At 34.8% G+C, this 26,725-nt stretch overlaps 1 protein-coding gene across 4 annotated transcripts in view; it reads right to left on the bottom strand.

The window, feature by feature from the left end:
• Positions 1 to 2,094: 2,094 nt before the first annotated feature.
• The window catches only part of CRY1 (cryptochrome circadian regulator 1), a 77,213-nt gene continuing 52,582 nt past the window's right edge, over positions 2,095 to 26,725 (bottom strand). Inside the window, exons 3-13 of one of the 4 annotated variants that reach the window (XM_057740550.1) lie at positions 14,843 to 14,985; positions 12,161 to 12,345; positions 11,801 to 11,889; positions 11,122 to 11,262; positions 10,730 to 11,041; positions 9,407 to 9,558; positions 8,973 to 9,175; positions 8,772 to 8,867; positions 4,404 to 4,475; positions 4,223 to 4,326; positions 2,095 to 2,750 (exon numbers count right to left, since the gene is read on the bottom strand). In XM_057740550.1, the coding sequence (XP_057596533.1) occupies positions 4,223 to 4,326; positions 4,404 to 4,475; positions 8,772 to 8,867; positions 8,973 to 9,175; positions 9,407 to 9,558; positions 10,730 to 11,041; positions 11,122 to 11,262; positions 11,801 to 11,889; positions 12,161 to 12,345; positions 14,843 to 14,985 (1,497 nt within the window). In that variant the 3' untranslated portion in view covers positions 2,095 to 2,750. The other 3 variants (XM_057740551.1, XM_057740547.1, XM_057740548.1) reach the window with 3 other exon arrangements.

Below are 26,725 nucleotides of genomic sequence, written 5' to 3'. Positions count from 1 at the left end.
AGCTGTGATTTTCCCATGTGAAGGCCCCTCACTTTGTGTATTTCATAGTATACTGTGCACAGTTCTAATACAGCCTTACCACACAGCACTGTGATTCTTCAAGAAGGCCCTCTCTCCTTGTGGCGTGAACTCCTTGTGAATATTGATGAATTAATTTTCCTATGAACAATGCTTGGCATATGGTAGGGACTCGGGAATTGCTAACCAAATATTTGAGTCTAGCCTTATTACCCAGTTTGTGCTCAACGGGCTTTGTTGAGAGGGACTGACAAGTCTCACTTTAATTCCATAGAGTAGTAGCAAGAATCCTGGCTCCTTGTCTCTAGATCAACTTTGATCTCCAGGATATTCTAGAATTAACTGAGTGGCTAATGTATATGAGGTAGGGAGTGTTTGTCCAGTAACCTTCTCCCTCTGAGTTACCCCTATAAAAAAAAATCCATTATTTATGGCTTTATTGCACTCTTTTTCCTGAAATACAATGATTTGGGGTCCAGACTAACCAAAGTGTGTCCATCTAGAAGAAGGGAATTAAAGTAGGATACGGAAAAGAACACGAAGTTAAGGAATGTAAACTTAGGCCTTAGAACTGCATGCTGAAGTCCCTGGTCAGAAGGGAGGGAGCAGAGATGTGCATTAAGGTGCTAGCAGCTTGCACCAGGGCTCCCATAACTGTGAGGAATGACAATACATATAACCCTGTGCACTGCAATTAACATGTGAACTGACCAACTGAGCTACATGCCAGTTGTCTTAAATGTTACCCAAAGTTTTTTCCACCCTAAATATTTAAAGAGTTCATTTCTAGAGCTATACAACCAGAAAAACACTTGGATGGAGAAATGGGGGTTCAAAGAACCTAGTATTAGGCATATTATCTACAAGAAAATTACAAGGATATGTTTGAAATTGTGGGAAGATCCTAAAGTTTCTAGTATGTAAGAGATGATTAAAAATAATATTGCTATCAGTCTTTTATATCCCAAATTTACTATTTTAAGTGAACGTGAAAAACTTAAAAACTCTACATAGGTTCATTCAAAAATGTACTTCCCTTGGGACTTCCCTGGTGGTGCAGTGGTTAAGAATCTGCCTGCCAACGCAGGGGACATGGGTTCCAGCCCTGGGCCAGGAAGATTCCACATTCCATGCACCACCACAACTACTGAGCGTGCGCTCTAGAGCCCACAAGCCACAACTCTTGAGCCCGTGTGCCACAACTACTGAAGCCCGCACGACTAGAACCTGTGCTCTGCAACGAGAAGCCACTGCAATAAGAAGCCCGCACACCGCAATGAAGAGTAGCCCCCGCTTGCCACGACTAGAGAAAGCCCACACACAGCAACTAAGACCCAACACAGCCAATAAATAAATAAGTAAATAAACAAATAAATTTAAAAAATGTGCTTCCCTCAATTCAGTTTTTCCAAGTTGCTAGCACAGTTTTTGGTAATAAGAGTCTGAGAAGTATCTGCTGAATGAATAAAAGGTCTTAAAATCTCTCCACCGCCTGCAGGGTTTTTAGAACACTAACCCTCCTAGTTAGGGGGACAACACTGTATTCAAACATAGTGCATCTGCTCAGTTGGAGCACAGTGACCGATACCTCTCTTTCCCTTTCAGTGATTTTTTTTTTTTTTTGGCACAATTTAGACCAAATTGAAAAAAGTTTTCCCCAACACCTCCCCAAACATATTAAAATCCTTCCACATTTAAAAGTAAAATATCAGTGCCTTTGCTGAAATAGTGTTCTTTTACTAAAATATTGATTTATTCACATTAAAACTGCATCTTTTATGCCCCTGAATGGTGATGGTAAATTATATGTCCCTGATTTATCAATTCTGTATAGTACAATCAGATCCAAAGAGCAGGATGTAAATTACAGGTGTGAAAAACAAAATATTACTCCTTGTTAACAGTGATGAAAGAAGATAAGGCACTTTTTTCTTTTCTCAGTAATGAATTTATTGATCAATATTAATTCATTATCCAGGATACTTTTTTAAATGTGTATCATACAAAAATAAAAATGATTGTTTTGGATTTCTGACTCAAATTTATCTTGAGTTACCTTTAGATACAATTACCACACTGAACATCTTATCACTAATAAAGATTGGAAAATGAAAGCCAATGGTTATAATTCCAAATGGTAAGAACTGGCCTACTAGAGAACAGTGAAGGGAGAATGATGACAACACTCACAGCAGCTAACCAGAGCTGCACAGGTAGCCATGCAGGCTGTGCGCAGCACTACCCGGGGCTACACAGAGCGGCAACCTTGTAGCTAATGCTTACTGAGCATCCTACCACATGCCAGGTGCTGTTATGAGCATTTCATGTGTAGTATGAAGCTGATACTACTCTCATCCTCATTTTATAGACCAGAAAAAAGGAGGCACAAAAAGTTAATAATTGCCCTAGATCTCAAAGCTACTGAGTGCAGAGCCAGGCACTGGACTCCAGGGCTCACACTCTTAACTGCTACCCCTTACTGACTAATTCACAGTTATAAGTCCAATTACTTGAAAAAAAAAAACTCTTTGGCTTTAAATCTTTCTTATAGATAACTTTATTTGTAAAATTATGAAGTATTTGGAAGACAGTATTCTTACTTGGAATAATTTTGAAAAGTATTTTACTAAATATATAGTAGCTGTTTCTTCATTCAGAATGGTGACATGTAGTTTATAGATTCTGTCTCTAATTTGTGATCACATCTCACATACCACTGCTCTCCCCCTTACCTAAAAGAAACAAAAATTTTTAAAAAAAAGGAAAAAAAACAACCACCAAGTACACAAGATTCCATATATGCATATACTTTAATAACAAAGTCACTTTAACTGTAACTGAACAAAGAAAGGGAGACAAGAAGAACTTAACACATGATATTTCCACAACTTTGGGTCAAAACAGGCATACAAGAAGTTTTAAAACATATATTGTCTATGTTAACAGAGGCTATAACTACCAATTTTGATTACGCACATTTTCTAAAACATTATTATCAAAGAGTGCAAAGTTAGACCAAATAATGATGTCAAGAAAAATTGTCTTAAAATTTTAACAAAGTCTTTTAAGAACGTCTAAAAACCTATTTTCCCACACTGACTCTCAAAACTTTGATTTTAATATCGAATATCAGTTTGCCACTTTAATTTTTACCATACATGAAAAATTATCAAAAATATATTGATGGGTCTATACTAATTGTGACTATTTATATTTACATTAAGCAAATTCTTTTACCAAGTTCTTTATATACAAATTACCATTTGTCCTATGTCAAATTCATTAAAAAGTTAAAAACCACTGAAATGTTATTAGAAATAATGCATTTCAATATGTAACTGCTTTCCGTCAACGAAGAACATTTTAAAATAATTTAACTGAAAAAGTATTGAACTCCCCACCAATTTCAGCTGCAACAGTATTCCTTCTGAATGTTTTCTGTGATTTAAGGGAAAAAAAAAAACCTGGGTAAAGCTTGATTGCAAAGAATGACAAAAATCTGATGAGTGTTTACTGATCTTCAAGAAATTTACAGACTAATTATATTGGCACTAAAAAACCGAATGATTTAAAAAATGTAAACAGTTCAAGATAACTCAAGAAACAAGTCTTTAAAAACTGGCAAATGTACTGTATGAATACTTTTCATGTAAATTTGAATCACAAAATAGTATCCCATAACCAATTAAACTAATACAGGCATGGCTTTTTGACAAAAAGGACCAACATTTAAAACAACTTAAACTCTTCCCAAACTGGAAATAATTTAGGTTTTAGAAATATCACAATAGACAAAAGAAATTTATAAACACTTAAGAGAAGGTTTGGGGAAATTTGCATAAAGGGATTATATTAATACCACTAAAATAAAAAAGTCACTTTAATTGTTTTAGACTCAAGGTCACACAGGAAGGAAATGAAAAGGATGGCTTTTTCTGAAAGAAAAACTTGAGCACAACATTGTAAGCTTTTCAAATTTGAAGATCATCAGTTCAGATGACCATAAAACTGCGTTCAGCACTTTGTCCAGTACAGATATATTTCTCTTGACTAAAAATTAACTGATTTTGTAACAATCACTGAAAAATTTATGCCTCAGATTTTCTGGTTTGAAAATAGAGATTAGCTCCATTTTGTAAATTATCTTAATTTATCTTGATTACATACTCTGCTAAAGCAAGAAATAAAGCTCTAAAATATTTACCTAATTAGTGCTCTGTCTCTGGACTTTAGGACCGATACTCTGCGTATCTTCTTCCTGACTAGGACGTTTTCCACTGCTGAGACCAGCGGCCGTGGAGCTTCTTCCTAAACATTTTTTTAAAAATGTATGTTTAAGATAGGAAAGGTGAAAAGAAGAGTATGCTCAAATGTTTCATTCTTACCTTGCTTTAGTAGGTGAGTTTGCTGACTGTCTCCATGAGCATAATGTAAAATACCACTCCCTTGAGCGCAACCTGTTAGTATTTTAAACATAGGAAAATTACTTAAAATAAATTCCAAGTTATATGTATTACGATTACAAATCTAATTTTTAGTATTTGTATTATATGTTTTAGGATTAATCCACAACCCTTCATAAGAACCAAAAATCATATGTCCAAATTACAAAAATTTAACTTGACCTTAAGTTTAGGGTCACAGAAATGTCAACTGTTCAACGGCAAAATCACTAATAATCATTTTCTAAAAAACATTTCTTTACTGGATGACAACAATTAGATATGTGATCATGAAGGCAAAACATAGGGCATCAGTGAGATATACATCCTTCCTTCACCTCCTCCTTCCTCAGCACCTATCTAAAACGTACGTCCTTGGAGATACAGTAAGGGAAGGGCCTGCCTGATGAGAGTTAAACAATGGAGCAATTACCTAGCCTGTGCAATTGTATCAACTCTCCTAAAAAGAAAAAATACCATAGGGGAATGGGTTAGCACAGAAAAGCAGATTCTAGAGAAAACATTACAGAAAAATATGAGGATTCTGCTCTCTAGGAGTGGTCACCTGCTAGCCCGAACAAGACAATCTACTTATTTTTAGTGTAACTTCATACTTATTACAATCCTCTGGATAAAGAATTCAGCTTTTCGGGTCCTCAAAACTGGGAAAGTGGATGCCCTGATCCAGGATGACGACATCTGGAAAGGGATACCTCCACCATAAACTAATAAAGAAATGTTCCCTGTTGATATTTTAATTCATATGATTTTAAAATTTCTAATCTGTCATTAACAGAATGGTCACCACAAATTATACTGAAAACATTCAGGTTTTAGAATCGTAAGGCTGAAGGTCAGACTCTGGAGAGTGGCAAATTCGTCACTGAATGGTGCTGCTACTGGTCTTACCACCATCAGGGTTTCCCCTAATAGTGATACTTGTCACCGTGCATCTTTGTACAACTCTATTGAAAACTTCACAGAACAATGTGAATATACTTATTAATTCCACTACATTGTACATTTAAAATGGTTAAAATGCTAAATTTTATGTTGTACACATTTTACAATTTAAAAAACTTCAACAGATACATTTTTCAATCATCACATTTATTGGATTTTTATTATTCTTTTCTATGTTTCTGAATTTTCCAAACTGTCTACAGTGAATAGTTTTTTAAAGCAGTTTGGAGGAATAATTTATATACCATAAAATTCAACCATTTTAAGGGTACAATTCAATAATTTTTAGTTAATGTACAGAGTTGTGTAATCACCAGCACAATCCAGCTTTAGAACATTTTCATCACTCCCAAAAGACCCCTCCTGTCCATCTGCATTCATTCTCCATTCCTACCTATAAGCCTAAGGTAACTACTAATCTACTTTCTCTTTTATAAACATGCCTTTTCTTGCTAGTTCACATAAGTGAAATCATGCAGCATGTGGTCTTTGTGTCTGGCTTCTTTAACTTAACATAGTATTTTCGAGATGTAACCATATTGTAGCATATATCAGCATTTTTTTCCTTTTTATGAATTAATATTCCATTGTATGCATATACTACATTTTGATTATCCTGAATAAAGCTTTTATAAACATTCACATATAAGTCTTTGTGTAATTCTTTAACTGTTGTAAGGTTTTAAAGTATCTTCTTGCATTTGATATACAGTTGTGGAACACATGAAGCCAAATATTACTTGCTGTTTTAAAAATAAAAAAATAATATTAAAATAAAAAGTCTTTGTGTAGACATATATTTTCACTTCTTTTGGATAGATACTTAAGCACGGAATTACTGGGTTGTATGTTAAATTTATGTTTAGCTTTTAAGAAACTGCCAAACTGCTTCCCAAAATGGCTGTACTATTTTACACCCTACCTCTCAGCAATGTATGAGGGTTCCAGTTTCTTCACATCCTCCACACACTTGTTATTGTCTGTCTTATAATACTGAACAAGTATTTTATAACAGAAAATTTTTAAACTAAAAATTAAATTAAAACTATTATTGTAGTCTGCTTTATTGTAAGAACAAAAATACCTCAAGACATCTATGTATGTTAGTTTATTCCTTCCCTGAGCACAAAAAGTGTACAAAAATGAGAGGACAAAAATGCAGTTTGTGTTGCAGAGATTAAGAATTTTTGCATAGTCATTAAAAAACTTAAGTCATAAAGAATCTTGCCCTTTGATATGTAAGACACTGTAAAATAAAAGCCTATGAATAGGGTAAGTATGGGGCATAAAGGGATATGCTTCCAAGGTATGTAAATCCTTTCAAATGGAACAGAAACCTGAGGGGCGAAATGCTTAACAGCGTAGTATCCTAAGGCTCCTTCCATAGCCACTCCCATTTTCAGGTCTACAATGCTCTCTCCTTCACCCTGCCTACTTAAATGCTACCTACCCCACCATCTTCCAAGAAAAGTTTCCTAGTTCCTTTGGCTCTCTCCCTTTTTTCCTATTGCACGGGGAGGCAGCATCTTACAATTTATCACTTTTTTTCATTTCTTTTTTTTCTCTCTTCCACACCCCCATTTAGACTCTAAGCTCTATGTGGCTTTTATGTCTTGTATGCCTTTTGAAAGCCTCACAGCACCTAGCTACAAAGTTTTATAGGCAAATAGTTACATGATTAGACTATTTTTAAGATTTATTAATCCTATCACAAAACATCATGTTTATAAATTTGTAAAGCAAAAAAGCATTCCAATTTAACTTGCTAACAGTTAGTTCTGCAGATAACTCCAAATAATGAAAACACATGACTGGACTGAGAAAGAGTATGCACCATCATTATCCATTAGCTAGGTAACTGGAGTCTGTTGCTTTCTACCCTCTGCCACCTGCCTGTTATCTTAGTGCTTCACAGAACCTCTGTCCCTCAGACTCATGTATGAGCAGAAAAGGCAGTCTGTGAACTGTGTAAGAAATCTGATAGAACTTTTGAAATGATACCTTACTTCAAATTGTAAGAGACTCTGAGAAAGAACATTTTTGAAGTACACTGCCACCATTAACAACAATTTGAGTGCAGGTGAAACGCATTCCAGTAATAAAATATTTTGTCTTATAAACACTACATTTGGCATCACATTTGCAGGGGAGGCCCAGTGATACAGGAAAGAGTGTGAACTTCAGGATTAGTTAGACTTGAATCTGAATCTTAACTCAACTACTTACTAACTGTGGAATTTTGGTTAAGTTACCTAACTCTTGTAGGCTTACTTCCCCAATCATAAAATGAGAATCCTACCACCACCTCTCCAGGTTATTGTATGTGGCAAAAATCCCCTCATAGTGGGCACAAAGTAGGCAGTCAAGATATGAGTGCTTTCATTCCTTTCTCCCTAAGCTAATTGCTGATGCTCTCAAAAGTGTGCAAAATATTTCTTAATTCAGAAAGGTACAATTTGTTAGGTTTTATTCTTAATATCAAACTTTGAATATCTGACTTAAAAAAAAAGTATTCCTCAAATGTAGCCATGTTTTTATTTCCTTTTAGTAACCATGCAGAATTATTTTACTACCTATAACTGAAATATCAAAAGAAAAAACAAAACTTATTTCCAAACCACAGAATGATGTTTCAGAATTTAGAATATGGATATTTTTATCCCCTTATATGACCAAACAGAAAGTAATAAGTCCAACCATTCACCCTTGTTTGTAATCAAATTAATTAGCCTCACACTATTTTTGGTTAGAACCTTTGAAAACTGATACAATTCAAATTTCTAATATGTAGTGACTTCTTGACACATATTAAGAATATATGGGCAACTAACTATCACAAGGAAAACCATTATAGACCAGGCTTTGTAAGAAAAAATTCATGTGCAAAAGGACTAGAGGCCCTATGCATGAGTATGATAAATCTTTCGGCCATGTTCATAGGGCCTCTGACCTTCTTAACTAATTACCTTATAGCTGATATATACCTAAAGAGAGTAAAAAATAATGAGTATTCTGAAAATATAACATTTCATTTCATTTTATCCTTAAAATTGCTCTCCTAATTCAGTTTGCAAAAAGATCTTTACCTTGACCCAAATATTCCACTATATCTAATGATGTTTTCTATCTCTAAAATGTCACTAATGGAGTGAGGGTGTGTCTGTGTGCATGCGTGTGTGTGTGTGTGTGTGTGTGTGTGTGTGTGTGCGTATGCATGTGTACAAGGAACCTATTACACAAATTTTAAAGACAGATTTTTAAAAACATATTATAGTGAGGTACAATAAACAATATATTTATTATTAATCTCTTTACGTTACTAAGTGCAGAAATTTCCTTTTCACTTACTTCCACTGCTGCTACAACCTGGGATATTTTCTCCAGGAGAATACCCCATGAGGCCTCCATTCCCATTAGGATTAGATGGCACTGATGCAAGAAGACCTAAAGGGAAAAAAATTTCCTATTAAGTTATGATCAAGATCAAATTCAAGGATGGGTACATAAACAGCTGGCAAAGAAACAAATCAAAGGCATTTACTGACATACCTAGTCCTCTATATCGTGAAAGTTGCTGATAGATTTGTTTCATTCTCTCAATATTCAAACGGCTTGCCTCAGCATGGTTCACCATTGGTTTAGGATAATTAACTCCTATCAAACATTTGGCTACCTTTTGAATACCTTCTGGTGCATTCCAGGGATCATAGATATATTTTGCAGGGAAGCCTCTTAGGACAGGCAAATAACGCCTTTTGGGAGAATGAAGAAAACTTATTAATAAAATGAACTGTAATCAAATTATAACAAACCATTAGCTTTGAATGACCCAAATCAAATCAATACCATTTAAATGATTTGTTACCCTTCTCCTCATCTCTGCTGCCCATCATGAGTGGGGAATATCTTAAGCGTTGCTTAAACATGAAAAGCTCTTCCTGGATTAGCTATTCCAAACTGAAAAATCATCATCCTTGATTTACCTGATATAGTCTCCATTTGGATCTGTTCTCCTACCAAAACCAACAGGGCAATAGCAGTGAAAAAACTGTTGGAAAAAGGAACTACAAGACAGCCACATCCAACTTCCAGCATTTATGCTCCAATCTGCATCAAGCAATAATTCTTCAAATACCTTCAAAAGTAACAGTAATCAATTAGTTTGCACACACATAATTCTCAAAGCAAGCATTTTCCAGGTCTCTGTAGATCAAAAGTCAAGGCAAAGAAAATCTAGCACAGATCTGTAAAATTAAACATTCCAAAGTTAGCTTCCTTGTCTATGTTCTATTCTATGATGAGTTATTTCAAGGAAAGAAACATATTAGCAATAAATAGATTTCTGAATAGAATTTACCATTCTAATGTTTGCAATGTTATTGGAAGAGGGGAGGGTAAAAGTTACTCAAATGATTGATTTAAAACGATAAGATGGGACATGAGAAGGTTAAAAAAATGGAAAAAAAAAAAGCAGTAAACACCTTCAAGAATGCAAAAATGCTACCAAATAAACCACCAACAAAAACTTAGAAACTCAGTACATTGGCCTACATAATGGGAACAATCAAATACAAATAACCTTTAAAAGTTCATTAGTATTATACTGCTTAAATTTGGGATTCCTTGATCCAAAAGGGAAACAGAATTAAAATAAACTATTTTTTATAAATTCATTAAGTGTATGCTATACATCTACCTCATGTTCAACTTTGTACTAGGAAATATAGGATAGGTTAAAAAAAAAGCATAGGATTATAAATGTCTTTGGATAGGGGAAATTTATGATATAGGCAAGAAGGTAAAACATAAGGTAAAACATTTAAGTCCTGTTATATGCATGATGCCACAAAATGTAGTATGCTTCACATTTCATAGTATAATCATGACTAAAAAGCTATGGTGCTGAAGTGAGGTGAAATGATTTATAGTTTGAAATTAATAATACAAATTTGCTATTTCTAAGAACTCTTGGGTGAATCCATTATGTGACAGAAATGATCACCTATAAATATATATCAATCCAATAAGTCCAGATTATTAAATCTTTTAGTTTCCTTGATGGCTAGGTTGATTTAGCCATTGAAATGACTTCAGGTTAACTGAACCAGTTTTCACCAATTCTCCTATCTGATTATCCATTCTGTTCCCCAAAAGTGTCCCTGTATGATGAGAATTAAATGCTTTTCTATTGAAAAAAATTAGACTATAAATGAATCTATATAATAAACAATGTTTAGGAATTGTTACATAAAGGTATAGAGTTCTTCAAAATAAGGCCATACTACATTAGTTGGAAAAACACTTACCTTCATCCCTTCTTCCCAACTAATCCACAGATCACCTCGCGTCAGGAAGCAAGCAACTGCATGTCTGGCTAAATGATGAATCCAACCCTCCTGACGAAGCTGTGTCATGATGGCATCAATCCATGGAAAGCCCGTCCGTCCTTCTGCCCATTTCGCTAAAGCCTCAGGATTCTTATCCCAAGGAATCTGAACACAGATGGGGTTTCCTTCCATTTTGTCAAAGCGTGGATTATTTGTTGCAGCTGTATAGAAAAATTCACGCCATAACAGTTGCCCATAAAGGGAAAGGGGAGGGGAACTGTTCTTCTTTACCTAAGATTAAGAAGCAAAGTATTATCAGCAATTAAAAAATAAAAATATTTTGAAAAATAAGCTCCAGTTCTAAATAATACCTTTTTGTAGAGATCTGTCAGTTTGAAGTAAAACAGTCGACATGACAAGCAACCAAATCGGAGATAAGGACTGAGTCCAGTAGGGCTAGCAAGCAGGGAATTCGCATTCATTCGAGGTCTTTCAAAGTTTGCCACCCAAGCCTGAAAACACGCAGAGAAAATTATGCTAATTAATTGCCTTTTACATTCTAAAAGATTGCTTAAAGTTGAGATTTTTAAAAAGTTACATAGTCCTTGGGAAATAAAATCTCATTTTCCCGGCCACAAATTACAGGTTTTAATAAAAAAACAAGAAAGATAAAAGTGAGAATTCTTTTGTTTTAGTCATCTTCATGCAGCAAATTCCTAACACAAGGCTGAGAGCACCTTCAACCTATCTCTCTGACACTGAGATAAATGTGAAACAGAAGAACTCTATCCTAGCTTCAAAGTTATACTCATCAGATACCAGCTTACACAGAAAGAATAGAAGGGATACTATTGATAGTAGTTAAAGAGGAAATAATCAGAAGCGGAGGAAGAAGGCTATTTAAATGAAGTTAATTTTCAAACAACTAAGTTTGTGCTATTTTAACTATTTCTCTCAATTCTTTTTCAACACTTTTTTTTTGTTTTTAAAAAAGAGTGAAATTATTTTTAAAATGCCAGTTTGACAATATAAACATCATCTGTATTATACTTTTCTCTCCAAGTGCCTTTCCAAACGTGTAAGTGCTTCAGTTTCTCCGCCTGGCCACACTGCAGAAGGTAAGCCATCTGTATCAAAACCTAAAAAGAAAAGAAAAAAAAATTCCTCACAAACAGATGATATATAACATGGTCTTTCTTTAAGATGTACATCTTAAGGTGATAACAGATAGACCATATATTTATAGAACACATAAAAAATGCACAGATTTATCACTTCCTAAAGAGTTTCTTTTCTTTTTTCTCCTTTTTCTTTTAGCACAAAATACTTTACATGTCAAATTAGAAGTAGAATTTTTCTGAATGGTTTATTAAATCTTAAGCTCCACATGTGTAATACCTTTACACCTACCTAGTTCTTCCAGTGAAGGGACTCCATATTTCTCATCATGGTCATCAGACAGAGGAGTTGTGCACTTTTCTATCACTTCTGAAGTGATTGTCTCTACTGGCATCTCTAGTGGTTCCATTTTGCTGATGAGAGTCTGGAATCTTTTATAAGTAAGAGGTGGTTGTCCACCATTTAGTTCTATGATCCTATTACAAAAGTTAGTAAAATGCTGTTAGTACGAAAAGGACAATATATTTTTATTGATAAACTGTGAAAAGGCTTAAAATCAGCAAATTAAATGAATCACTTAAGACTCTTAGGAGAATGTCAGCTTCTTATAGGACCAAGAAACTTGTTAAAATCATTAACAAATCTAAAAATCATTCTCTTCATTTTATAGACATCTGCTAGAAGTCAAAAATATACAGCATACAAATATCAAAACTTTTAACACTTATGAGTGGAAAAAACAAGTGGCTAAATAAGCCTTAAAGGCAAAAACAAACAAAAAAACATATGGAAATATAAAAACATACCACAACACAGCTCAAAGAATCTCTTAATCATCAATAAAAACTAAACCAGGGGAATTCCCTGGTGGCGCTGTGGTTAAGAGTCCACCTGCCAATGCAGGGGACACAGGTTCCATCTCTGGTGTGGGAAGATCCCACACAGCAACTAAGCCTGTGTGCCACAACTACTGAGCCTGTGCTCTAGAGCCTGTGAGCCACAACTACTGAAGCCCGTGGGCCTAGACCCTGTGCTCCAAAACAAGAGAAGCCTGCGCACCACAATGAAGAGCAGCCCCTGCTCTCCGCAACTAGAGAAAGGCTGCATGCAGCAACAAACATCGAACACAGCCAGTAAACAAATTTATTTTAAAAAAAACACAAAAAAAGCAAAAAAACTAAACCAGGCCAATATTATATCAAGGAGCAATTAGCAAGTCCCATTAATTAGGATTCTATATTACTGCAGTGAAAATCACTTGCTATTTTCTACTGTGCTCCTGTTTTTGTTAAACGTCAGCATATTTATCTTATGTATATATTTTGTATTTAATTCTGATCACTAATTTCTCAATTAAGTAATACAAAAAGGAAAGATAAGCCTTACCAATGGTAGTCTGATTTAAACACAGTTTGGAAATACCAATTATTCTTTTTCACTATGGCCATTTGCTTACTAGCATTTAGCCTTAATAAAAAATTTTTAGTAAAAGTTCAATTCACCGTTTTATGTATCAGAAACTGAAGCCTTGAGAGAATTTAATAAACTAGGCAACGTCACATAACTAATAAATAGCAAATCAAGGTTTTCTTAATCCAAATACAGTGCAGTTTTTAATCATACATATATTATGTATCAATTGTACGTACAGAAAGTAACTACCATAAAAACTACGTTCGCTGCTTTCAGTAATTTTGCTTTGGTATAAGACTTTGAGTTTATACATAGGGTCAAAATGAAATCTGTCCACTACAATGATACTACTGAGGACACTGCTAATTACATAACAGAAGCAAAATAAAAACCTTGGGAAAAATGTTTTCTATATGTTACATTTTTATATGATGGATTATATGTGGTAAATATTCACATTCAATCTAACAAACAATCCAATTTTATGCACAACACTGAATTTCCCACTTACAGCAATTGCTCTTATCTTGTTTTGCCTCCTTGTTATCAGCTCTCTAAAGTTAAGAAATCTGGTAAACTAGAAGGCAAGTTTATTATCAAAGGATATATGACTTCTGGCTTAATATCAAGTAAGACCCTTGCCTGAATCAAGCCACAATTTTTTGATACATTTGGAAAAGTGGAATAAAATTAACTAGTTTGTCATGTTACTTACAGAATTAGCTTTATTAACTTGACAAAATGTGAAAATAACTAAAAAAGTAAAATAATTTAAAAGGTACATAAATTATGAGATTTCAGCACTTGTAAGGATGACAGTATGCTAAAGGTTAATGTTAACAAATCTTATGAACCTTCAAATCTTACAGCATATAAAATGTTCTAAATTTAAACTTGACCACTGAATCTCCGTTGGACAAAGCATCACCAAAAACTGATATTTCAGGAAATATACTTTGAGAAATGATATTACACCATTGTTCAGAGGACTATGGAATATTAGATAAAATTTGCATACGGACTTAAAATCCAGATAGACTAGATATACACACATAAAATAACTTATGACAATCACATAAAATATATGATTTATATTTATATATATGTAAATTATATATATATAATATACTTATGTATATATAAAAAATATATCAAGGCAGTTTATGGCTATGTATGTCATATAAACTATAAAATTAATATTGCTAACAGCCCAGAAAGGCAAGTGAGTAGGCTAAGTTAGAATAGTCAAAGATAATTTTGTGATACTTTTAAGTTTTGAAATTGAAATTCTGAGTATAGTTATCTTATGCACTTACGTCTCTAATTTTGGTATCTATCACTGGGTAAACAAAAATCACAGCAGTTAAATAAAATGCTAAAGGTTTAACATATATTCATTTAATTCTCCCGTAACTCTATTATGTATGTTTTTACTTCCACTTTATAAACTAGTCCCACAGTACATTGTCTATGTACTTAAAACCACTGAAATGTACACTTAAAAATGGTTAAGATGACAAATATTATGTTATGTATATTTTACCATTAAAAAAAACTTACTTGTCTAGGTCATATAATGTATGTGAAATTCGTACAATTACTTCCACTCCAGCTTCTGTAGCCAGTTTCTTAATAGCTGCATCTCGTTCCTTTCCAAAGGGCTCAGAATCATATTCAATTGAAAGTTTAGTAATGTTCCATTCCTAAAATAAGACACAGGGGCAAAAAACATACAAGAATTTTAATAATTACTTTTTCTATTATAACAACACAGGCTGGAAAAAAGTGAAAAGCTCCAACTCTACCTAGCATATAACAAATACTAGGTAAGTGTTTATTACAGTAAAATGAAAAAAATAACATTACTGAGCTGCTGAAAGGTTAAATGAGACAACGCATGTAATTATTTAGGACAGAGTCCTCAATGAATGACAGCTGTTATTATTACTAGCCATTTGTATATTTCTTTCTTTGTGAGTTGTAGCTTATGTTTGCTTGGGTTCCCATCACAGTTAATTTTTCTCTCATGGATCTAGAAGAGTTCCTTATATTTTAATGATAGCAAACTTTCTCTGTCACAAATGTCACTTTTTTTCTAGTTTGTAATTTAATTCTATAATTTTTTTGACAAATACTTTAGTTTTTAGTTAGTAAATGTTGTTGTTTAAAACAAGTCAATAACACTCCCTCCCCTTTTCCCTTTTTGAAAAGGAAGGGACTATAAGTCAGCAAACTAAAGGTAAAAATATAGACAACACAGTCTCCTGAGGCAATCGAAATAAAAACAAAACCAAACAAATGGGACCTAACTAAACTTACAAGCTTTTGCACAGCAAAGAAACCATAAACAAAACAAAAAGACAACCTACAGAATGGGAGAAAATATTTGCAAATGATGCAACTGACAAGGGCTTAATTTCCAAAATATACAAACAACTCAACAGAAACAAACAAACAACTCAATTAAAAAATGGGCAGCAGGGCTTCCCTGCTGGCGTGGTGGTTGGGAGTCCACCTGTCAACACAGGGGACACGGGTTCGAGCCCTGGTCCATGAAGATTCCACATGCCTCGGAGCAGCTAAGCCCGTGTGCCACAGCTGCTGGGCCTGTGCTCTAGAGCCTGCAAGCCACAACCACTGAGCCCACATGCTGCAACTGCTGAGGCCCATGCGCCTAGAGCCTGTGCTCCATGACACGAGAGGCCACCGCAATGGGAAGCCTGTGCACTACAACGAGGAGCAGCCCCTGCTCACTGCAATTACAGAAAGCCTGCATGCAGCAACGAGGACCCAAGGCAGCCAATAAATAAATTAATTAATTAATTTTTTAAAAAATGGGCAGTAGACCTAAATAGACATTTCTCCAAAGAAGAAATACAAATGGCCAATAGGTACATGAAAAAATGTTCAACATTGTTAATAATTAGAGAAACACAAATCTAAACTACAATGAGGTATCACTTCATTCTAATGGTCAGAATGGCCATCATTAAAAAGTCTACAAATAACAAATGCTAGAGAGGATGTGGAGAAAAGGGAACCCTCCTACTCAGGAAGTGGTGAAAGTGAAATCCTTGCTTTGTTTCCTATTTTAGGTGTAAAGCATTCAGTGTTTCACCATTAAGTATGATGTTAGCTATGTTTTTTTGTGGAGAACGTTTGTCAAGTTGATATTTAGCAATTTTCCATTCCTAGTTTGCATAAAGTTTTTTTTTTAATAAATTTATTTTATTTATTGGCTGCGTTGGGTCTTTGTTGCTGCACACGGGCTTTCTCTAGTTGCTGCGAGCAGGGGCTACTCTTCATTGTGTTGTGTAGGCTCCTCATTGTGTTGTGCAGGCTCCTCATTGTAGTGGCTTCTCTTGTTGCGGAGCACAGGCTCTAGGCACGTGGGCTTCAATAGCTGCAGCACACGGGCTCAACAGTTGTGGCTTGTGGGCTATAGAGCACAGGCTCAATAGTTATGGCGCATAGGCTTAGTTGCTCCACAGCATGTGGAATCTTCCCAGAGCAGGGCTCGAACCTGTGTCCCCTGCATTGGCAGGTGGATTCTTAACCACTGCGCCACCTAGGAAGTCCTTGCATAAAGTTTTTAAAAATTATAAATGGGTGCTGACTTCATCAAATGCTTTTTCTTAGTCTATGAGACAATCATAATATCTTTTCCTTTATTAATAGGATAGATTATGTTAATTTATTATTTTATAATGTTGAACCAACTTTATATTCCTGAAATAAAACCCACTGATCATGATGTAGTATTATTTTAAAATATTACTAAATTCTATTTGTTAATATATTAAGGATATCTGAGTTTGTGTTATGGGGGACACCTGGCTATACTTTTTTTCTTTCTTAAACGTTACCAGGTTTTCGTATCAGAGTTATGCTGGCCTCATAAACAAGTTCAGTGTTCCCAATATTATCCCGTTTTCTGAAAGAATGTTATAAGACTGGTATTACTTCTTTCTTAAATATGTGGTAGAATTCACAAGTAAAGCCATCTGGGACCTGGACTTTTATTTATTGGAAGGTTTTTTTATTACAAATTCAGTTTCTTTAAGAGAGGGTTATTCAATTTTTCTTCCTTTCTTTTTTCTTCTGAGAATTTTAATAAGTTGCACTTTTCAAGAGTATTTTTCATTTCATCTTAGTTGTACAATATATTGGCATTATGATGTTTATAATATCTTCTACTATATTTTAAAAGTTTAGAGACTCTCTAGTGATGTCCTTGATAAAGGTAATTTGTGCTTTCTCTCTTTTTGGCCCTGATCAGAATTGATAGTTTATCAATTTTATCAATCTTTTCAAAAGAAAACTGAGCTCTGAATCAATCAGAACTCAGTTAGGAGACAGAAACCACATTAGTAATTTGAACATGGAAAATTTAACCTGAAGAACTGTCAGTAAGTAAAAGGTCGTCAACAATGATAAGGAGTAGAAGAGGAGTTAAGGCTATATACTGTCCAATATGGTAGATAACCACTTGCCACTGAAGTGGCTTGTGAACACTCGAAATGTGGCTAGTTGGAATGGAGATGTGCTATAAGCATAAAATATACACTGGATTTCAAAGGCTTCATATAAAAAAAAGGTTAAAATAGCTTAATAGTTTTATAATGACTTTATATTAAAAAGATATTTTAGATGTATTGTGTTAAAATATATCTAAAAAATAAACTTCACATTTTTCTTTTTACTTTTTTAAAATGTGGCTATTAGAAAATTTTAAATTACACGTGTGGCTTCTGTTGGATAGTACTATTCTAAGGTATCCAAAGGCAGCTACCACCTCTAAATGGAGGGAAAATAATTAAGCAATGAATTAAGTTCCCTTTCTTCCTCCCTGCTGAGATTCCCACCTCATTGTATGAGGTGTGCTGCCTCAGAAACAACACTCCCTGTAGGGAAGAAACCTGCCAGAGGGCTAGGGCCAGAGCTGGTTCATAGGAACAGCCCAGTGGGTGGCTGAGAAACTTCCTGCAGGGCATGGGCTGACCAGAGTTCATCTGTAGAAGTGGTTCACTGGGTGGCAGAGAAATTTGCCAGAGGGTGTGGATGAGCTGGAGCTTGTCAAGGAGGACTACTGAGGTAAGTGCTACTGGTCCTCCCACACGCTCATTTAGTGGCTAAGGTGCTAGGAAAACAAGTATAAACATACCAAAAAGAAAGCCCCTTCTCTCCTGCTATGACCTTACAAAGAACCAACAGAAATATCTATTGACAAAACCTAAAATCAAGCCAGTCAGCAAAGGGGAAAAGTTCAGAGCATCCAGCTTCAGTACCGGGCAAAGAAGGGTGGATTTGGAGCTGAGAGACAAGAAATTGTTTATTCCACATTTACCTTCTCTTTTGTTTGTCTGCTTTCTGTTTCACTGATTTCCATTCCTCTCTTTATTATCTCCTTTCTTCTACTATTGGTTTAATTTGTTCTCTCTCTGTTTTTTAAGATGGAAACTTAGTTCTTTGATTCTTTCTTTTCTAATAGAGTATTGAAAGGTATTAATTTTCCTCTAAGCACTGCCGTAGCTGAATCTCATAAATTTTGATGTATTGTGTTTCCATCATCATTGTTATAAAGATTTGCTATTCTCTTGCTATTCATTTTAATTAAAGTCAGAGAATATATTCTGTAAGAATTCAGTCTTTTGAAATTTGTTGATATCTGTTTTGTGCCTGAGCACATGATCTATCTTGGTGAATGTTTCATATGCACTAGAAAATAATGTGTATCCTCTAGTTCTTGGGTGTAATGTTCTACAAAAATCAGTTACATCAAATTGATTTGATGTGTTATTCACATCATCTGTATCTTTATTAATTTTTACATATTCTATCAATAACTGAGAGATGTAAAAGTTACCAACTATGATTGTGAATTTATCTATTTCTCCCTTTAGTTTTATCAGTTTGAGATTCATGTATTTTTATGTAGATAATACACATTCATGATGGCTATACATTTTTTAAAAGCTCTTTATTGGAATATAATTGCTTTACACTGTTGTGCCAGTTTTTGCTGTACAACAGTGAATCAGCTATATTTATACATATATCCCCATATCCCCTCCCTACCACGACACCTTCCCACCCTCCCTATCCCACCCCTCTAAGTCACCACCCATTATCCAGTTGATCTCCCTGTGTTATGCAGCAGATTCCCACTAGCTATTTTATATTTGGTAGCGTGTATATGTCAATCCTACTCTCTCACTTCATTGTCCCAGCTTCCCCTTTGCCCCCCACCCCATGTCCTCAAGTCTGTTCTCCACATTTGCATCTTTATTCCTGATGGCTATACATTTTTGATGTGAGACTTTACTCTTCATCTCTAGTAATTCTGTCTTGAATTCTACTTCCCTATCTTACTCCTTACAAAGTACATCTTTTTCATTCTTTTTTATTTCAAACTATCTGTTTCTTCATATTTAAAGTGTCTCTTCTAATCAGCATATAGTTGGTTCTTGCTTGTTTTTTTAATCTAGTTTGATAAACTGTCTTTTAAGTGGAGAGTTTAAAATAGACCATTTACTTTTAATATAATTATTGATATAGGTGTGTTTAATTTTACTATGTTGGTAAGTTTTCCTTTTGCCCATCTCTTCTTTTACTCCTCTGTGCCCCCTACCTGTCTTTCTTTGAATGAGTAATATTTTTAGTGTTCCATTTAAAATTCCTCTATTAACTTTTTAGAAATAGCTCTTTGTGTTACTTTAGGTCACAACACATATTGTTATCACAGTGTACCATCAAATAATATATTACAATTGAATAACATAAGACTTTACATATACTTCTATTTACCTTCTTTCTACCTTGCGTGATTTTTAGATTTTATTTCTATATATGTTTCAAGACCCACTATGTTGGTATTATTCCCTACAATTTATCAATATTAGTTGGTTTTAACCTGTCAATGGTCTTTTAAAAGATAGGATATATTAATATACATAACTAAAAATAATGAAAACAGTGGTCTTTTATATTTACCCTTTATTTTTAGCTCTCTTCCTTCTTTCCTGCACATCCTGTCTTTAGCCTAGAATTATTTTCTTTTACCTAGCAGAACTTCCTTTAGTATTTCTTATGGTATAGGTCTGACGGAAACAAATTATCTCTGCTTTTATCTGCCTGAAAATGCCTTCATTGTGCTTCCTCTTTTTAAAAAAATGAATATTTTTGCTGTTTCCAGTTTTTTAAAGATGCCATTCCATTGTCTTCTGGATTCTGTTTTTTTTATAATAAGAAACCATCAAGCACTCTTACTGTGGTTCCTTGAATATGTCCTCTCTCTTCTGGCTGCTTATAAAATTTTCTATCTTTGGTTTTCAGTTAGTTGATTATGATGTGGCCAGATGTGGTTTCCTTTATATTTATGTGTTTGGGGTTTGTTGAGCATCTTGGCACTGTAGGTTGATATCTTCCATCACTTTTGGAAACTCAATTATCTCTTCAAATATTTTTGTTCTGTCCCAATCTCTCTCCCCCTTCTTTTTTCTAGGTCTACAATTATGGATATGGTATGCCATTTACTATTGTTCCACAAGTCTCAGACACTCTATTCCCTTTAAAAGAAATCTTCCTTCTCTTTGCGCTTCAGTTGGGATACTGACTGTCTTCAAGTTCACTGATCTTTTGTTCTGCTCTGTTCAATCTGGATAAACCCAGTTAATGAATTCTTCATTTTTGATATTGTATGCTTCAATTCTAGGATTTTCATTTGGTTCAATACTTTCCATTTTTGTACTAAAATTACCATCTCTTCACAAAGTTTTTCACCTCTTGACTAGATCCTCTACTGTCTACAGCATAATCATTATAAAGTCTTTTCTTTATTCTAATCTCAACATCTACATCAACTGTGGGACTGTTTCTACTATTTTTCTTTTACTTGATTGCAAGTTACATATTCCTGCTTCTTCATACGTCTCATAATTTGTGATCATACAACAGATAATGGTATAAAAGAACAGAGATGGAATAAACAATATCTATCTCTAGAAAAGTGCATAGTCTTTGCTCTGACTGATAGAAGTTGAATTGATGGAGTCTGTAATTGAGCCGGGTCTGGGCTTTGTTGCTGCTTTAGTTAAATTTCATTCACCACTGACTTCAAATATTTTAAGGGCAGGATTCAGATTTTTCTTCAACAGGGCTTGAGATCTGAGTACTAGCAAGACTCCAGATGTCTCTCTGCTTTACAGCCCAGTCACTAGCTTTATAAACTATACTATATCTCTCTCTGCTTTGCTGTCTACCCATCAGCTTTACAGTTGCTGAGGACTTTTTTGTTTTCCAGCCCTGTCCCCTAATTTTCTGCACCTCCAGAGGCATCTTTTTACCCTGATGTCCTAGTTTCCAGCTTCAGTGAACTGCTACTTTGTGCTCAGTGAATGCTCAGTGCACTTCAATGAGGGATCCCTCTCAACTCTTCTGTCTCACCCCAGTCTTTGGCACACCACCACTGGTACTCCATAAAGGCACTGCAAGAAAGAACTGGAGAGTGGGTATAAACTTGCTCTGTGACTAGGGCTTCTTGGAATTCTAATCTCTCATGTCAGCCCATACATGACCACAAAAAGCTTGGTAAAATTTCAACTGGTTTCTCTTCACTTCCAACTATAGTAGATTCCCTTCTCCTCCTGCTGTGATTCCAGGGATGTAGCCATGGGTCTTCTTTCCCATGAAAGTCTCATCCCTTTTTGGAATCTAGTTTATTTAGGTTTCTTTGTGTCATCAACTCTCTAATAGGTTAAAAACAAACAAAGAACCTTTGTGTCATCAACTCTCTAATAGGTTAAAAACAAACAAAGATATTGTGGCATATTTACTTTCTTCACATTGTTAAGACAGGAATGATGGTCTACTGCAACTTTCTACATCTCAACCAGAGGTGGAAGTCCCTATCTACTCTTTAGCACAGGTTTTATTTTAAGCAAAATGTAGTTAACCTTTGAATTTCAACAGTAAATATAACAGGATTGCATGTAGTATTAAAATATTTTCATGTGAAATAAGTGAATATTCTTTGCAATTTTAAGCACTAAGATTCATATGTTTTTGTGTTTCAAAATTATTTGTTTAACCATTCAGAAGGCATAAAATGAACCAATAAATGGATGTAAAGTTCTCAGTCATGAGTAATATTGTGAAAATAAAATTAACAAACATAAAATTTTTAGAAAAACAAAGTTATAAATCACAAACTTCCTGGAAGAAAGCATTTAAAGTAGTATAATTATATTAAAAAATATTATCTCACAAAATAACCCAAATATAAAGAAGATAAAGCTCTAAAACTTTCTGCCCATCCATCCATTACCCCTTCCTTTACTCGATAAATCTAGTCTCAGGGTTTTAAAACATAAACAATGTATATGTTTTAGGTCCCTAAATTTAGTGCAGACTTCACCCCTGAGCTCTGGACTTGAATGCCACTCAGCAAATACACTGAGATGTCTAAAAGGCATCTCGAGCTTAAAATGTTAAAAAAATAGTGAACTTCTGATTTTCCCCTAAGCTTGTTCTTCTATAGTTTTCCTCATCTGACTAAATGGCAACCCACTGTGTCATCTGCCCAAACTAAAAACCTGGGAGTCATCCCTGACTCTCAAATACCACATATAAACAAACCCTATAGCCTCTATTTAAAAAAATATATCCAAAATCCTACCACTTCTCAACACCCTACAGCTTCTCTAGTCCTAGTCACCATCATCCTGTTTCCAAATAATTACCATGGCCCCTAATTGATCTTTCTGCTTAAGTCTTTACAGCATTTCCATTCTCCAATTTCTATTCTCTACAGCCAGAGAGATTCCTTTTAAATGTAAGTAAAATCATGTCACTCCTCTACTCAGAAATCTCCCATGGCATCCCATTTCACTTAAAGTAAAAGCCAGAGTCTTTACCACGGTAAAGCCCTGTGATCTGGCTCTTGCAACCTCTCTAACCCTATCTCTCACCTTCAATCACTGTGCTCTGGCTAGAGCACACCGGCCTTCTTGCTGTTCCTAAACAGGTCATGGCATCAGGGCTTTTGTAACTTGTTCCCTCTGCCTGTGATACTCCTTCCCCAAGTTTCAGTTACTTAGTAGCTTAAAACAACTGATTAATGCCACAAGTCTGTCAGTTAACTAGATGGTTCTTCTGTTGGTCTCACCTGGGCTCACTCATGAGCCTGCAATCAGCTGGCAGCTTGGCTGGTGCCAGAGGATCTAAATGACCTTCCTCACATTTCAGACCTTGGTGCTGGTTGTGGGTTGGCCCACTCTCTCTACATGTGGTCTCCTATAATTTGACATTCTAGCCCAGTCCTTACATGGTGCAAGGAGCATTCCAAGTGGGCAAAGGTAGAAGCTGCAAGGTTGCTTGAGGCCTAGGATTTGGAACTCGATATCTCCTTTGGCACTTAGTCAAAACAAGATATAAGGTCAACCCCCATTTAAGGGAGTGGGAAAATAAACTCTACCTTTTGATGAACAAATTGCAAAACTTTGTGGATTCAATATATCACACCTCAGATATCTGCATGGCTCAGTCTCTTCATATATTTGCTCAAATGTCACCTTATCAGTGAGGGCTTCCATGATTTCATATAGAGTAACTATCTTTCCCTCACCTTGGGACTTTCTATCCCACATTTTATCTTATCACCTGTCACCACCTAATTTGCATATTTCCTTTATTAATGGTCTCCTTTCCAATACAGTGTAAGCTCCATGAAGGTAAGAACTTTTTCTGTTTGGTTCACCACTATATCCCCAGCACCTTGAACACTACCATGTACATAAGAGGCACTCAATCAATATCTGCTGCATAAATTATCTTATTCAAATGAGCATGTACCATGAAATAATACAGTAACAGTCCAAAATGACTCAGAAAGCATAATATAAACTTATGCATGTGAAACATTAGTGGCTTTGTATGTTCTTCTTTGATTTATTCTGTGATTTCGAACAAAACATTTCATTATGTTTCAGTGTGTCCATCTGTAAAGACTCTAGACACGTCTCTGTGTCTCAGATATAATTAGAGTTTTTATACCAATACTTTAAACTCTCCATAAAAAGTTTCTGCAGGCCCTAGAATATGCGTGGTCTTGGTAGCTTATCAGTCTGGCACCAAATGTAGAAGATGTAAGATTTAACTGCATTAATAATAATAATTTATGTAAGACACCTATGATTAATAGTGGCATTCAAATTTTGCCTAGGCTATTGTCTGCTAAGTTTATCATTTCTTCAGTAGAACATGAAAAAAAAAAAGTTGTTTAAAATAAAAAGCCATCTTGTCAGCTTATATTGTTAGAATTTAACTGAGAAAAATTCTAAGTAGAAAACACGTGTTTATAAAAATGCTCTGGCCCCATTCCTAAATCTACTTAGTATAAACAGAATAAAATGAGTAAATGCTACAGAGAGAAGGTGCACACTAGAGGAGACATCAGTACTGAAATCACTGTCACCATCTCAATAAACTAAAGGCACTGTTATCAGGTCTAAACCAGTTTTACCTCCAATGTAGGAAGCTTCCCTATTAAAAGTTCTCACTATCTGCTCTACCAGAATAATAAAACCGGAGACAATAACGTAAATGAGTCAGCTAGTTACTGACAAAAGAATCTTCCTCCTCAGAGAAACTGGGGGTATAAAGGTTAGGGGTGAGAAGGAGACCTGTTTTTTATCATACATATTTTTGGGCTCTTTTTTGGAAACATATGCATATAGTACCTCTAAACAAAAAGTACAAATAAAAACATCAACATAATAAAAAGAGGAATCAACATCCTCTTTTGTTCAGACATATTAAATAAATCTGAAAGTTTTCATAAGTTACACTTTATACAGACTACTGTATCAGAATAAAATAATAAGCATTCTAGGTATATTAATGTATATTCATGTATCTATATTTTATGGCCCTTGCAGAAACCACCGCCTCTCTGCCAACGTGACAAGACAGGACATCATATAAATACAGAAGATAGTTTGATTCAGTAAAATGCTATTTCAGGCAGAAGAAAGCTCAAAATAAAGAACACAAAAGACTCGCTGACTTAAACCATTTTTTTCAAAGCAGGTAAATAAATGTTTTGTTATTTTAAAGGTACTTAAAATCCTCTTAAGATTCATTTCACTTATAAAACATGGATTTAGATAGGGTTGAAGCAGTTATTCACATATCCTTTTATACTTATGAATTACTGACAAACTATTACTATTGTTTCTGATATACTTTCTACTCAGAGTTCTATGTACCTAGGTTAAATTCTGACTCTAAATAGTTATAGTAGTAACAAAACTTCAATAAAATAAATTTTCACTAGCCACAACTGTTGCATTAGCCAAACCCTAAATATTAAAAGGTTCTTTCACACTGATGAAAAAAGGCTAGGTAGTGTTGATTTGATTCCCAGAATTGAATATATTTTCATTCATGAAAAGGAACTGTTCTCTTCTGCATCAGAAATAGAAACAAAGCTATCATAAAGATTTTTTTTTCACAGACAATAAACTGCATATATTTAGAGCATACAATTTGGTATCCCAATCTCCCAATTCATTTCCCCCTAACCCTCCCTGCTTTCTCCACTTGGTGTCCGTATGTCTGTTCTCTACATCTGTGTCTCTATTTATGCCTTGCAAACCGGTTGATCTGTACCATTTTTCTATAGTCCACATATATGTGTTAATATACAATATTTGCTTTTCTCCTTCTGACTCACTTCACTGTGTATGACAGTCTCTACGTCCATCCATGTCTCTAAAAATGTCCCAGTTTCACTGCTTTTTACAGCTGAGTAATATTCCATTGTATGTATATACCACATCTTTTTTATGCATTCATCTGTTGATGGACATTTAGGTTGCTTCCATGTCCTGGCTATTGTAAATACTGCTGCAGTGAACACTGGAGTGCAAGTGCTTTTTTGAATGATGGTGTTCTCTGGGTATATGCCCAGTAGTGGGATTGCTGGGTTATATGGTAGTTCTATTTTTAGTTTTGCAAGGAACCTCCATACTGTTCTCCATAGTGACTGTATCAATTTACATTCCCACCAGCAGTGCAAGCGTGTTTCTTTTTCTCCACACCCTCTCCAGCATTTACTGTTTGTAGATTTTCTGATGATTCCCCTTCTAATCAGTGTGAGGTGATACCTCATTGTTGCTTTGATTTGCATTTCTCTAATAATTAGTGATGTTGAACAGCTTTTCATGTGTCTCTTGGCCATCCATATGTCTTCTTTGGAGAAATGCCTATTTAGGTCTTCTGCCCATTTTTTGATTGGGTTGTTTGTTTTTTTGATATTGAGCTGGGTGAACTGTTTATATATTTTGGAGATTAATCCTTTGTCTGTTGATTTGTTTGCAGATATTTTCTCCCATTCTGAGGGTTGTCTTTTTGTCTTGCTTATAGTTTCCTTTGCTGTGCAGA

This window comes from Hippopotamus amphibius, chromosome 7 (genome assembly GCF_030028045.1).
Source record: "Hippopotamus amphibius kiboko isolate mHipAmp2 chromosome 7, mHipAmp2.hap2, whole genome shotgun sequence".
In the NCBI taxonomy this organism is placed as follows: domain Eukaryota; kingdom Metazoa; phylum Chordata; class Mammalia; order Artiodactyla; family Hippopotamidae; genus Hippopotamus; species Hippopotamus amphibius.
The sequence above is the reverse complement of the archived record's forward strand: the minus strand, read 5'-3'. Positions and strand labels throughout refer to the sequence as shown.